Source organism: Cuculus canorus, chromosome 4, assembly GCF_017976375.1.
Source record: "Cuculus canorus isolate bCucCan1 chromosome 4, bCucCan1.pri, whole genome shotgun sequence".
NCBI lineage: Eukaryota > Metazoa > Chordata > Aves > Cuculiformes > Cuculidae > Cuculus > Cuculus canorus.
In genome coordinates, this window is record NC_071404.1 from 71,313,772 (window position 1) to 71,327,756 (window position 13,985).

The 13,985-nt window shown below is 40.1% G+C and overlaps 1 protein-coding gene across 1 annotated transcript in view; it reads right to left on the bottom strand.

Moving 5' to 3' along the window:
* The window catches only part of JADE1 (jade family PHD finger 1), a 153,381-nt gene that overhangs the window by 135,808 nt on the left and 3,588 nt on the right, over positions 1–13,985 (bottom strand). The window contains exon 2 of the mRNA XM_054064471.1: positions 4,176–4,333. Within this exon, the coding sequence (XP_053920446.1) occupies positions 4,176–4,333 (158 nt within the window). The remainder of the gene's footprint in view (positions 1–4,175; positions 4,334–13,985) is intronic.

Sequence of the window (13,985 nt, forward strand, 5' to 3'; positions counted from 1 at the left end):
GTCTCTGGATGCAGGTTTATGGGAGAGTGAACATCTCCTAGGACTGGGTACCCAAAGTCCTCTGGCTTTGTCAAGAGATTAATTCAAGTGGAGAGCACAAACCTACCCTGCCAGCCGCAGGACTGTCTGCAGGCTGACAGGAGCAAGCACACCCCTCAGCACAGCCTTCAAACTGAAATAATTATACGAGTTATAAACCAACTCTCATATTATACTGTCTTTTCAGTCTGTGCTTTGCTCATGAACAGATGGACTGTAAACAGTCACGAAACAAGTGTTTCAAAACCAAGTCATAACCTCACAACCAAACAGTAACTGGATAAACCTCTGCTAGCATAGAATTGAAACAGATCTCTGGATGTAAGAAATATAGAATTGAACATCATAAACCCCGACTAGATATTTTAAGACTGATTTTAGCATTTGACAGACACTATTAATTGACATAATAGCACTAAATTAACCTGGTTTTGCAATGACATTTGACAATCCTTACTAAATTGTGCTGTACTGTGCACAGGAAAATATGTAAAAGATCGAGTGCTTGGTTTAGAAAAAGATGAAAGAAAATCTGGGCTAAGAGATATAGATGGCATATTGTCATAGTTTAGCCCCTAACTGTCAGCTAAACAGTACCCAGCCACTCTCTCATCTCCCCCCCAGGGAGAAGGGGAGGAGAACTGGAAAGGAAAAGGAAAGCTCATGGGTTGAGATACAGACAGCTTAAATAGAAGAGTAAAAAAGAGAGACTAATAGTGATGATGAGGATACATAAAAGAATATATTAAAATACAACCATTTTTTCATTAAGTTTAGAGATCACAACAAACAGTGACAGCAGAACAGAGAACACCAAACACAGTATGTGGATCACCTACCACCTGCCCCCTGGCGCAATTCCCATTTTTATACTGAGCATGATGTCATGGTATGGACTATTCCTTTGCCCAGTCAGGGTTTGCTGTCCTGGCTCTGCACCTGTACACTAGCAAAACATGGGAAAACCAAAAACCTTCTCTATTCCTTAGTAACAACTGAAAACTTCAGTGCGTTATCAATGTTCCTTTCATATTAAATCTAAAATGAAGCAGCTGTTGGGAAGAAAATTAACTCTCAGTGGAAACCAGAACATATTTTTACATTTATTTTTATTCATAAGACAAGAACAAATGGTCATTCATGATTATGATAGACTAGCATATCTGTAATGTTTGTGTTGACCTGTAAATTTGATTCTGTGACCATTATTTTGTCTGAAAAGCCTCTGATTTTGTTTCTTTTCTCCTTTCGCATTTTTCCATTCAGCAAGAACATCATTCATGAGAATATCCAAAAAGTGGTAATGCAAATCATTCCGCTGGGTTCACTCTAGAAAAAACAGGCTGCCTGTAACACCAGAAAACTGTTTCTCTTTCTTTGCATTTGTTGTGAAAGGACAGATCTGAGGAAATCAATGGATCTCACGACTTCTGGAACTGCTAGAGACCTTTGGACAGAGAAATCAGAACATGACAGATTTTTCCATACTGAGGTCTCTATAACAACTCATCAGCTGCATATAGGACTAAGAGTGTACTGCAAAACCTATTAAGCTCAAAGTAGGCTTAGTAAATATTGAAAAGCGTTTGGTATGCAGGTGTTTATTTTCTCGCCTTGTTGAGCTAAGCAACAGTGTCTGATCTGAACATAATTTTCCAACCGTGTAAATTCCACAGTTTTACTTGTAACCTCCCCATTATATGGGGTTATCGATCAGTCACAAATTGAGGAGATCTGCAGCAGGAGGAGAATACTGCAGCATCAATATAGTTTGGACAGTGAGCATAGAAGCTGGCACAGTTAAAAATTAGGTTCTACTACAGCCTACCACGTTTTGAGGTTTTTACCCGTCTCTAGTAAGGAGCTCAGAACAAATCAGAAACATAACCTATCTACTCCTTGTCTTCTAGCTCATAAAGAATAACAAACCATAAGGGAAAATAGTTTTCTATTTAATGGAACAAACAAGACAAAATGATACACCAGACACTCGCGGAACAACTTGTAGCTACTGCAAAGTACTGAGAAGCTGAGTCTTTTTGGTTCTGCTAAATGATGCAGTCAAACCAACACACAAATAATAAAATTCTCACACCGGCAAACACAGATAAAAGAAAATAACCAAATGATCCTCTGGTTGTGCTCAGAAGGAAGGGCAGGACAAAGGCAGTGTTACAATCCACAGCCTTTTGAGGTCTGAGGTAGCATTTGAAGCAGTATTTTGAAGCATGTAGTATTAAAATAAACACCCAGCTCTAAGGAAACCTACAATATGCTTCAGCTCAAACTATGGCAGAAGTTATAGATTACAGAGAAAGGAGAGTTAGGAGCTGATTCAGCGGTTCTGTATCACTCAGCTCTTTACCCTTACAGAGGAAAGTGAATCTGTGAGACATTGGCCAGCTCTGTGAAGCGGGAACCATGCAAAAAGCTGCTAGGGGGGGTCCAGAGATGAGTTGAATGCTTTCTGTTTGTTGGGATTTTTTTTTCAGTTCATAATGTTCCTAAAAGCGTATTTTCATTGTGTACCTTTGCAGCTATCTTTTTTTTTTTAATTTAAAGTCCCATGGGGCCCAAACACAAGACTATGTTTTCAGGTCTGGGAAGAACTTAGGTTACAAAATAAGGTGCTGCAACTGGAACTCAGTATTAAATTTACTGTGGCTTGAGTTAACAAAACAAACCACCAACAAATAAAAAAACAAAAAAAACCCTCAGAACTGAAAGCAGAGTCTCTGTAGCATAACAGATTTGAGTTGCACTATACCCACAAAACGCTGACATTCTCATTTTTACAGTAATCATTGCAGCAAGAAAGAAATGTAGTATTCTATCTTTAGATGTTATTACTAAAACCACATAATTTGTTGGATAGAAATTGCAAGAATGTACAACCGCAGCAGCCTCAGTAATGGCAATTCTAAACTGAAAATAAACAAAGATCTGAAATGTATGAAAAACCTCTAAAGGAATATAAAGGCAACTGCTGTACCACAGCACGCAATAGCTACTATATATGGTTATTTCAACATGCATAAAGTACCTACCATGACAGTATCTTAGATCTGGTTCTGAAACTTTAAAATTGATTTAAGTAGATTGAAAAATAAAGCACTTAAAATTTAAGAAAAGCTAGATTTAGGCTGGTGTTATAAATGTCATTCTCTCTTTATGCCTTCCCAAACTATGCACTAACTGAAGCAGGGCACCCCTAGGCAAATAATAGGCTATCATGTAATTGCACACTGTACCATAATGTATTCACTCTAGAAGGCAAAATTAAAGATACATTTACTTTCACCAGAAGAAAAAAGCAAGTAATGATGGTGAAGATTTTAGAAGCCTATGTTTATCAAGAACAGAGAATTAAAAGGCTTTTAGCAAATGGACTTTTTCTAACTGGTAAATGTATCACATTGATATTTGCCACAGTTAGAAGTCCAGCACTGGTAGCAATAATGGAAGCATTGGTTAGAAGCAGGGCTCAAAGCACTGAGGCTCAAATTGCTGTCATCACCAAGGGGAAATGCTACATCTAATTGTAGATTCTCAGACAATCAGCTCTCCTGTTTTAGTCTGATGACCCATCAAGGTTCAATACTGAACTTAAGTAGGGTTTTCTGGAAATAGTCTGTATATAAATTCTTAATGTGACTTCTGGAACACGCTGTTCAGATCTTGTCCTCTTTAGATTCAGTTTTTGAATTACTTTTTGTAGTATCTGATGACATTTAACAAAGAACATGTTTAATGATCAGAAGATGTGATTTCGTACAGGTTCACTCTACAAAAAAAGCATGCTGAGATCTAAGAGGAGAGTTTATATTCACAATTATCTCAGTTGTCTCAGTTTCAGAATGAAAAGAAGCTAAAGCTTTTCATTCAGCAGGTTTCTGTTCCTCGTTCTAGTACACAATTAATTTGAATACTAACAAACATCATCGGCTTATGTGTTGGTTCTGTTGCTGCAATTATAAATCAACTCTCAGTTTTATTCAAAAGAGCGATTCACAGGTCCAGACCTACTTATCACTATAGGCTGAGAGTATTACAATTGCACATTTTGGTTCATGATTATTTCCAGTAATATTAAATCCCCTATTCAATAAATTAAATTGCACAAAATCAGAATTTACCTTCTAAAACATGCAGTTCCCACATGCAGCCACTGGATGGACTTACGGAGCCAGTGAATATTTTTTGATTGCAGACAAGATGCACAATTAGGTGATCAACTGGGAAGAACTTTCCCTTCTGAGCAACAGGAGAAATTTCCTCTAGAAAAGGCTTGAGCCTAAAAAGCAATGTAAAAGAAGAGATTTTAGTGTCTCCTCTTCAATCGATCCTTATTTTTCAACACAATTAGTTTAAGGAAAATTAGGCTGTAGAAAAGAAATGGAACAGAGTGATAAAAATATTTGTTAGGAGAAAATACAGGTTGATTCCAAATATGATTATTTGGCCTTAGGGTAAAAGCACTAACAATTGTACAGAAAAACAGCCGGGGCACGGTGGAGTATTGCTAGCTCAGTTTGAAAATGGAAGCGGACCATAGTTATTTAAAGTTCTGATGAACTTCTAGAACATATGCTACTTTAAAATGCTCATAGTCTTTAGGAATAAACTAGGAAAGTATTTGCTTAAGCTATGCTACCTTGTCTGGAATAGGAACCATACGAAAGTTTTAAGGACAGCACAGTAAGCATAAAAACAAGCCATGCATTAAGTAAGGGTACAATCATCCATGAATATAAATTTTATTTCCTTTTTTATTACAGATGGCTGTTGCAATCACTTCTGAGTATTTTCAGTGTGTTATATTTAACTATAGCACAACCTACTTAATGCACCTTTTTAGACTGGTTACCATTTCAGCGTACACAGCAGTGATAAAAGACATGTGATTCCATACCCTGTACTCTACTGTTGGGTAGTTAAGAGAAGTAGCAGGCAGTAGCTGCAGCAGAAAAACTCAGTAAATTCACCTCAAAGAAAGCCCAGGTAAGCAGGGTTGCTGTGAGGAGAACTGAGTGAAGTTAGGGAACGAAAGCATGCGTGTGTGAGCCTAAGAGAAAGAAAACCTGTGGCATAAATCTTCCCACACCTGCTGTTCTAAGCCTGTGGACAGCAACATGGATATAACATGGCCCCTACACTCCCCCTTTGCACGAATTTAATATGGAATGCAAGGTTTTACAGTTTTATCTGGCTGCCATCACCCTATTCCATCCCAAACAAGTTAGAATGGCACCAAACCTCACTGCAGTTGAGGTTACTCTGCACGCCGGGATTTCTTGTGTCTGTGTACTGTGAAGGTCACAGGCAGAGCCTGTAGTGAGTGAATGTCCTCTGACTATTTAATTGCATACGATAGCCTTGCTGGTACCAATTATAGCCAGGATGAATGAGATACAGTTAAAAAAAGCATGTGAGTGGGGAAGGAAGGCTGGGTCAGGTTCAGCACTACTGTCTGCAGCTTTCAGTCCTCTTCTGAAACTAAACATGAAAGGAGACGATAGTTGTGTCTCTGCTAACAAACTCTTCCCTATCATAATTCACTTTTCAACTATATTCAACAGCAACTCTGTGGACAAAACACCACCTGCAAAAAATTACACAGGAAATTCGGTATTCTGCTGCTTTCTACCATAATCTGTAAATTTCTGTTATGTTTTAGAAATGCAAACAGAGCCTGATATAGAGCCCAAGCCAAACTAACCCAGCAGCCACATTTGATGTTATACATGTGCTTTACAACCATTCTAAGTCAGAAGCCAATATCCATTAATTAATTGCCTGTGATGATCACACAAGCCATGGAGTAGGATGGAATGACACCTCTCAGAATTATAATAATCACAGTGCCCATCGCTGGACACAAAAAGCGTGCAACATGTCTCTAGCATGCCAGGGCTCCCGACTGCCATATGCTGTCTTGACCTCCAATGGGGGAATACCATCTGGCACAGAAGCCCTGCAGTTGGCTCTGCAGACTGCAGGCTCCTCTCTCTCCCTCCCCACTTTGCACCCTACCTCTCCGACAATTGCAGAAACGGTGAACTTGCAGGAATGAAGTCAGGCTATAGGAATACTGCATGACTGAGTCAGAGACTAGGAATGGGGCTGGCAACTCCACAGACTGCCTGATATATATCATTGCCTAAAAGCAAAATTGTGACAAATCAGGTTCTCCTGTGCCTCTCACTAGCTAATGAGATCCCCTCCCTGTTTTCCCCACTACATAGTGTCATGTCACAGGTGTATTACATCCCTGCTAAAATCCTCCAGGGGAAACAGCCCCCATCAGCCAAGAATGCTTCCCCCTGCGAAGCCCCTGAGCCTGACTTACTATTCTTGGCTTGTTCTGACCTCCTTTAATTTCCTGACCTTGTTCTGGAACTAGGTGTTAGTCCACTTTTAATCACACCAGGCCAACCAAACAGCAATCTTCTCATACCAGTGCTGATTTAGGAAGCCTTTGCTAAGCTGCTGCATTGGGAACCTTCCACTGCACAGAGATTAGGTCACAGACTTCCTTCCAGGGGAGGTGGCACAATGAGCTGCCAGCTCCTAGCTGGGACAGTAAACTGGGTGGGGCAGCATCCTAATATTACAGAGGGCGATGGAAACAGAGCCTATGGAATAACTAGTACCACTAATCTAACCACCTACATAAGCAAATCAAGTGAATCATCTACCTTACTGGTCTATCAAGCCTCAGACACCCATATGATACTGGATATACAATGGTGGACTCGCTCACATGAATTAGATTTTTAAAGTGCTTCTAAATAACATAGAATCATAGAATAGTTTGGGTTGGAAGGAACCTTAAAGATTATCTAGTTCCAACCTCCCTGCCATGGGCAGGGACACGTCCCACTAGATCAGGCTGCCCAAGGCTCCAAACATTTATATGTATGTATTATACTTCTTGTAAAAACCATGCATATTAATCACATTTCCCAATACTAATTATAACTATAATTATAACAGGCGCCCTCCCCCTCACTCTTCACCATCCTTTATTGAGTCTGAGGTCTGCAGAGCAGCCCCTACCGTATTTCACTGGCATCTGCCCTCCTTTGAAGATTCCACATAAGGTTCAAAATAAGGGTTTTGTTGACCTCCCATCCTTTTTGTCTCCTGAATCACAGAATCATAGAATAATTTCAGTTGGAAGCTGCTTAAAGACACATACTCAGTTTGGGAGCAGTCCTCCTTCAGACAGAAAATCTAATTTATTATTCTAGAGGGACCACTGTGTAGGAAACTGTTTATTCCTACAAACAGAATATTTGTCTGAGGTTCTAAACCCAAAGAATTGCAGCATAATCTCATTATTCTACCTCTATGTCAAACTTGTCAATCAACTCTAGTTAGGAAATATAAAGTAAATATCCATAGCTATGATGTTGCTTTTAATTAAAGCTCTGTCAGGCAATTAGTTGCTAGATCCACAAATGACAAAGCCCTAAATTTTTTCACTCACAGATTGTTCGGTAAATTGCTGTATTTGTGTTGGATGCACTACTAAAATCATTCAAATTAGTAATCAATCTGTTCCTGGTACTGTACACCTGAAAGCCTAACAGCAAATCTGTCCTATTACAGCCAAATGACAAATAGCAGGAAAAATGTTGCCAAGAGCACCCGGTTTGTCTGTGTTGAGGCCTGTGGATTCCCACCTGTTCTGTGCAACGCCACTGCGTATATTATGTCGCAGCACAGGCTAAGCACAGCTTGGAATGCTGCAAGTGTGGGTGACATATGACATTCAATATGAATTCCCCTCACTTCATTAACATCGTGTACTTTCTTCAACTCACAAAAATTTTACTAGCATGTTCTTACAATTTAGAAGATTGGCTTTGATTTCTTTCTGGGCATTCGTGTGTGCCTTTCTGAAGAGGTAACAAGATTACAGTACTCATATAGCTCAACCCCGACATTTGAAATGTCTAAACCTCATGCCAAATTATTTTCTGCACATCCAAAGTGCTCACATATACTCGTGCTGATAGGTACTTCTTATCTCCTGACATTTCAGTGCTGATTTCAGGTTAGCTTTTTAAGGGCATAAAGACTATCAGTACATGTTTCCATGTGTTCTGTAACCTATTTCTACTCAATTCAGAGTTTAATTTCTGATAACCCACACACAGCCTTTGCTCGTTGAAAGCAAATATCCATTCCAATATGAAGGAAGAAGGAATTTGAAAGGAAAAATAATAATTTGCAATTCCTGAACAACAGATACAAAAATTGATTAAACTTCTATATTGGAGAGCACCTGCTTTTATTTATGTACAATCAGATTCCAGGACTCAACGACCTTAAAAGTCTTCCCAAACTGAACAATTCTGCAATTCTGTGGTAAAACCAGACTTCTCTCCCCACTAGCAAGTGTGTATCCAGAGCTGAACAATTAAGTTCATAGCCACACTCAATGAGGCAAGTCCTGAGCCAGAGGTAACTCTATCCTTATTTTGCTAGTCTTCAGCGCTTTAAGACTCCTTGTACTACGCCTCAGCCATCCATGCCTCACTTTGATCCTCACTGCTTTACAATGAGGCATGTCTTTTTATGACTTACTTCTTTATTTAAACTTGTAAAAATGAGATGTGAAAGCATGTTACACAGTGCACTTTTCACTCAGAAATATGAGCCCCACACTGGTTGCTAATGTGCAGATTGCATGCCACAAATCCACTTTCACTAGACATCCGATCCAGCATGGATTCCTCCAAAAGGAGTGGGGAGAACAATGCATTAATAATTTCGTGTACCAATATGCATTGATATGTACCAGATCCATACTAACTTCGTGTACCAGTATGCATTTTCCTTATCCATGATGTAGAACCTCTGGATGAGCTCAGAGCTAATGGTGACTCTGAAAATCAGGGGACTAGTCTTTATACACACGCTTGAGACAAAGATTGATGGAAAAGGATGCCACAATTACAGAGGAAAGATATACATTCATGTATGTAGTAATTATAGAGGAATACAGTGGTCTAGCATAAATTACAAAAATTATAGTACTAGTAGACAGAGAAGCATACTGTGATCTTTTCCATAATATATTGTTCTTGCATTAAGGAGTTCAGTGGCAATGTATTTAACCTAAAAATAGAAAAATGCTTATTCCTAGAAATACCTAAAGAGTGCAACTGTGGTTTCACAAGCAGCTTAAGGCAATCCAAGTTTGCACAGTCGTGGCAGGCAGCTGTCCTGTCCTCTCCTCCATCTGGGGCTCTAAGTTTCTGCTCTTCCTTAGCCAGGTCACTAGGCTGTAAAACACCACCGTGTCATCACACAGCCATTCAGCTCCCTGAACACAGCTACCTTACACCTGACCAGCTCACAGCACACTCAGACTCCTTGACAATGTGTACAGAGCTCCTAGGTAGCATTTAGGTTAGATATTAACGAGGTGTGAGGCAGTCTGGAATCCAGAGATCCATTTTCAAGCTTAAGCTCCTGAAACAGTGGATGCCCGCATGCCTCAAAATGAAACCCCAAAGCAACTAGTGAGCTGATCAGGAAGGTGCCTGAGGCCACTGTCACAGGAAGTACTTGGCTACAGTGTGAGCCAAGACAGAAATGTCTCCATATACTTTTGTGTCACTGTGCAGAATTTCCAGAAGGAGGTCAGGGCAGATCATTGTGCTCTGCTAAGGTGATCTAGCAGAGCAGAACACCAGAGTGATAACATTGTGATTTACAAAATGGTATTGGTCCTTGGTCAGAGATGAGAAATTTGGCCTAATTCCTTTCTTGGCTGAATGCAGTTAAACTCAGACCTCTCAGAGGTGTGCTCTGGTCATCAGGATAGTAAAGAGTCAGGCATTTATGTTTCTTGAAGTTGTGCCACTTAAAGAGAAAAGGGAATATCAGGTTTATTGGGCAAGATGGAAAAGATGACACTGATCCTTTAATGCAAAAATAAACAAAGATCCAGCACAGCTTAATTACATGATGACCAACTGTAAGCATGGGAAACACAGCTCTGCATCTGAATGGTGTGGGGGGAGGGAGGTTTAGCTTTCTTATATGTTAGCTATTAATTACTATCAACTAAAACCAAAACAAAAACCCCAACCCAAAACACAGATTTGTCGCATAAAGCTTTAAGAGTCTCATATTTTTTCATGCAACCAGGTGGAAGCTGCATGTGTCATACATTAATTTATCAAGCCTGCAGTTTCCACTGTAAGGTAGTCCTCACACAGAAGCCCCTACTTCCATATATGCAAAGTTATGTGAATAATGATGAACAATGACAGGTATTTCTAAAATGCAGCTTATATGACTGTACTTTCACTGCCTCAGCCAGAATGCCTCCAGGTCAAGTGGCAGAGAGACACAGCACAGCCTGTCTGTCAGACCTTTTGAAAAGGTACACACATTCTACTACTCCTATTTTTGGGTTCTTCTTTCATGAGCTGTACAAAAGAGCAATGAGGCGACTGAGCAATTTCTGCTTCTTCCCCCTCCTTTGAGTTGCAATGATTGCCGTTCATTTTTAAAATGCTTCCAACTGTTCATACCAAGGAGCACAAAACATGCATTGCTGTTTTAAAGACTGTAAACAAGGAGACTTCTTGAAATCCTGTGTCATGGGCCATCTAACATCTTTCCACATACATCATCATGCACAGAACTTTAACCTTCAGCTTTAAAACCAGTTAAAGCAACCTGCAGACTATTTCAGATTGGACTGTACTGCTAAACCAGTATCACGGCTGCCCTTTACCTAAAAGTCTTTTTACGAGTTGCGCATCAGGTCACCCAAATTCTCAATTCAAAGAGCAGAGGAATCAGCTACCGTGTCCTCACATTTCTATAGGAGCTCTCATATCAATGCAGAACATGCCATTTACAGAATTCCCAAGTGCAAATCAACAAAGAACATATAGAGGAGCAAGTATTAGCCACAAATTCTGCTGATCAACAGATTTGTATTGAAAAGACAATCATAAACTGCCTGTTCCAGTTAAAGACTCTAGTCAACAACAGAGCTTTGTTTCCTTTTGCTTCGGAGAACAAGATCAGTTTCAATGTGTTATTTCTAATCCACTTTCACAACATAGGGTAAGGAGATATTTAAACAGGGAGATTAGCTTATATCATCCGCTTTTTGAAGCAATCTATAAGAAAGGAATTGTATCTTCTATAATGTGGTAATACCTGTATTCCTGTCTGTAAAATGTCTGGAATTCAATCAGATTTGAACTTTGCAGTGTTTGCCTACGTGGGTCAGTTCAGCTTGTTCCTCTCTGCAGTTACAAGAGGAACTGGCTTTCTTTCTAAACACATACAGCTTTTCTAACCATCTTCTTAGCAAAATTAGCATTAATGGATAGCTCGGGACTCCACATTTGGCCACTGATTACAGCCATGAACAACTACCAAGCCCAATGCAGTTATGCTGTATTTAAATTTTTTTGTGTATTTCAAAGTACTACTTCTTAATTTTAGGCTTACAGCCTATCCATGAGGATACAAGGAGGAAGACAGACAGTTAGTGGCTATGACTAAAGTGCAAGGCAGAATACTGCAAGTTGATTGCTGTATCTGAGAAACGTTTTAAGGGTCTAAGTCTGACAAGAAGGCAGAGGCTGCTGAGGGTGGGCAGGTGGCTGGCTGGTGCCTGCAGAGCGCTATGGCACCCTAAGAACAGCTGAAAGGGTGTTAGTGACACTGCAGCATCTTAAAACACAACGTAGTGTTTTCTAAAATAACCTGTGGCAGCTGGGTAAGAAGCAGCAAAGGAAGCTGTTTTCTTCTGAATCTGCTGCTCTTGCAAGGGTCTCATTCTGGTTGTTCTCTTGTAACTCTGATCTGCTTCGGGCCAGAGGAAGAAGTAGATATAATCAGCTATATGTGGGACTCCTGCAGTTAAGAAATCTGCTATCTCCTGCAGCACAGCTAGACACATAGAACATTTAGCTGAGATGTACGATTTTGTGATTGTATTACCAAATATCTACGTACCTTTGAAGACACACATCAATGGTATAGAATAGAATAGAACTATTCGCAGCTGATTGTAAGAGCAGCACAAGGGAGGAGCTCAGGTACCAATTACGACAAACACAGCTATACTGACACATGAGGATCATAGTTTTGTCAGACCAGCAGAAAATGCTTCCCCCTCCCCAACCATTTTGTAAAGAGGGAGAAACAGAACTTATGTACCCATAATGATGTCTCTCCAACTGGGCTTCTTTAAATCAGAAGCATCTCTGATAGCAGAAACAGAGCTCCTGATTTTTCATAAGCAAGAATAGTTTTTGAATGTTCTTGCACTGAACATTTTTGTAAAAATGTAAAATGGCTTTTATGAAATCAAAAGCAGACCACGAAGGGTCCCATGGTGAAAGTATTTAATTTAAAAGCTCTAGTTGTGCTTCGTTTTCCAAGTTTAATTATCAAAACCTGCTAGGATCCTACTAGAAGGGACAGAACTTTTTTTTATTAGTAGATCATATTTTCTATCCTAATAATCTTTTCCCTTAAAAGAAGAGGCTTTTTTCTCTTCTCATGTGTGCAGCCTTTAATTAGTCTGTTCAGACACAAGCAGTATTAGCTAGACTCTGTCACAATTACCCACATTTGGTAGCTAATTACTCCTTGAATAGTCTTAAGGCTACCAGCAATTTGCAATTTTAGTACAATTGGCAGCTTGGGGCCCCTAGGAGCTGTTCCAGCAACCAAGAATAGCTGGAACAGAGAGGCGGGCCAGCCATGACCCCTTCTACTCAGCCACAACCTAACATATCTGCTATGCCAAAGGCAAGAGCAACTCAGAAATGAAAATATTCCCAAGTGGCTAAATGTGCTCTCTTTATGGCCTTTTTAACTAATGGAGTAGCATAAAGGGACTACGGGGAAATGGAAAATAGGACCTTTTAAATGCTAAAGCATTGGCAGGACTACTAATGATTTTTCAATTTTGCAATGTTCCATTAAAACAACAGTAGAAAACACTTGCATGGGACCACATCCTGACACCAGACTTTTATTCTAGTGCAGTTTTATTCACTGATGCCTCATCTCGCAGTGATTTACATCACTGCAGTATGAGTGTCAAGTGGGTATAAAATACTGACTTGATTTAGTAACATTTCAGATCTATTTTACACAGGTAGAAATTATTTCACTAGGGACACAGCAGTGCCTGTGATCTCTGTGAAATGATTCCTTATGTATATTTGTGTAACATCAGTGGCAGATCCAGATTAACACAAAAATGTAAATGAGAACTTTGGTTTTAAATACACTGTTAATTCAAGTTCTGTTCTCCAGAGTGTTGCTTTGCAAATTCAGCAGTAGTGGCTTTCCAAAGAGCAAGGAATTCCTTTTAAAAAACTTCACAAGGTTATGAGGGACTCCATTCTAAGAGTTTCTAAAGCCACATCCTCACTGAAAAATTAGCTCATTATGTCTGATTTTCATAGAATCATAGAATGGTTTGAGTTGGAAGGGACCTTAAAGATGATCCAGTCCCAGCCCCTCTGCCACGGGCAGGGACATCTCACACTGGATCAGGCTGCTCAAGGCCCCATCCAACCTGGCCTTCAACACCCCCAGGGATGGGCCATCCACAGCTTCCCTGGGAAAAGGTGCCTGGGTCTCACCACCCTCATCATGAAGAATTTCTTCCTAATGCCTAGATGAAATCTTCCCCTTCCAATTCAAAGACATCCCCCCTCATCCTATCACTCCATGCCCTTGTAACAGGTCCTTCTCCAGCTTTCCTGGAGCCCCTTCAGGTACTGGAAGCTGCTCTAAGGTCTCCCCAGAGCCTCTTCTTCTCCAGGCTGAACAACCCCAGCTCTCCCAGCCTGTCCTCACAGCAGAAGTGCTCCAGCCCTCGGATCATCCTCGTGTAGTCCTAATTTTCCTAATTCCTTCAGTTTACACCAGTGTTTCCA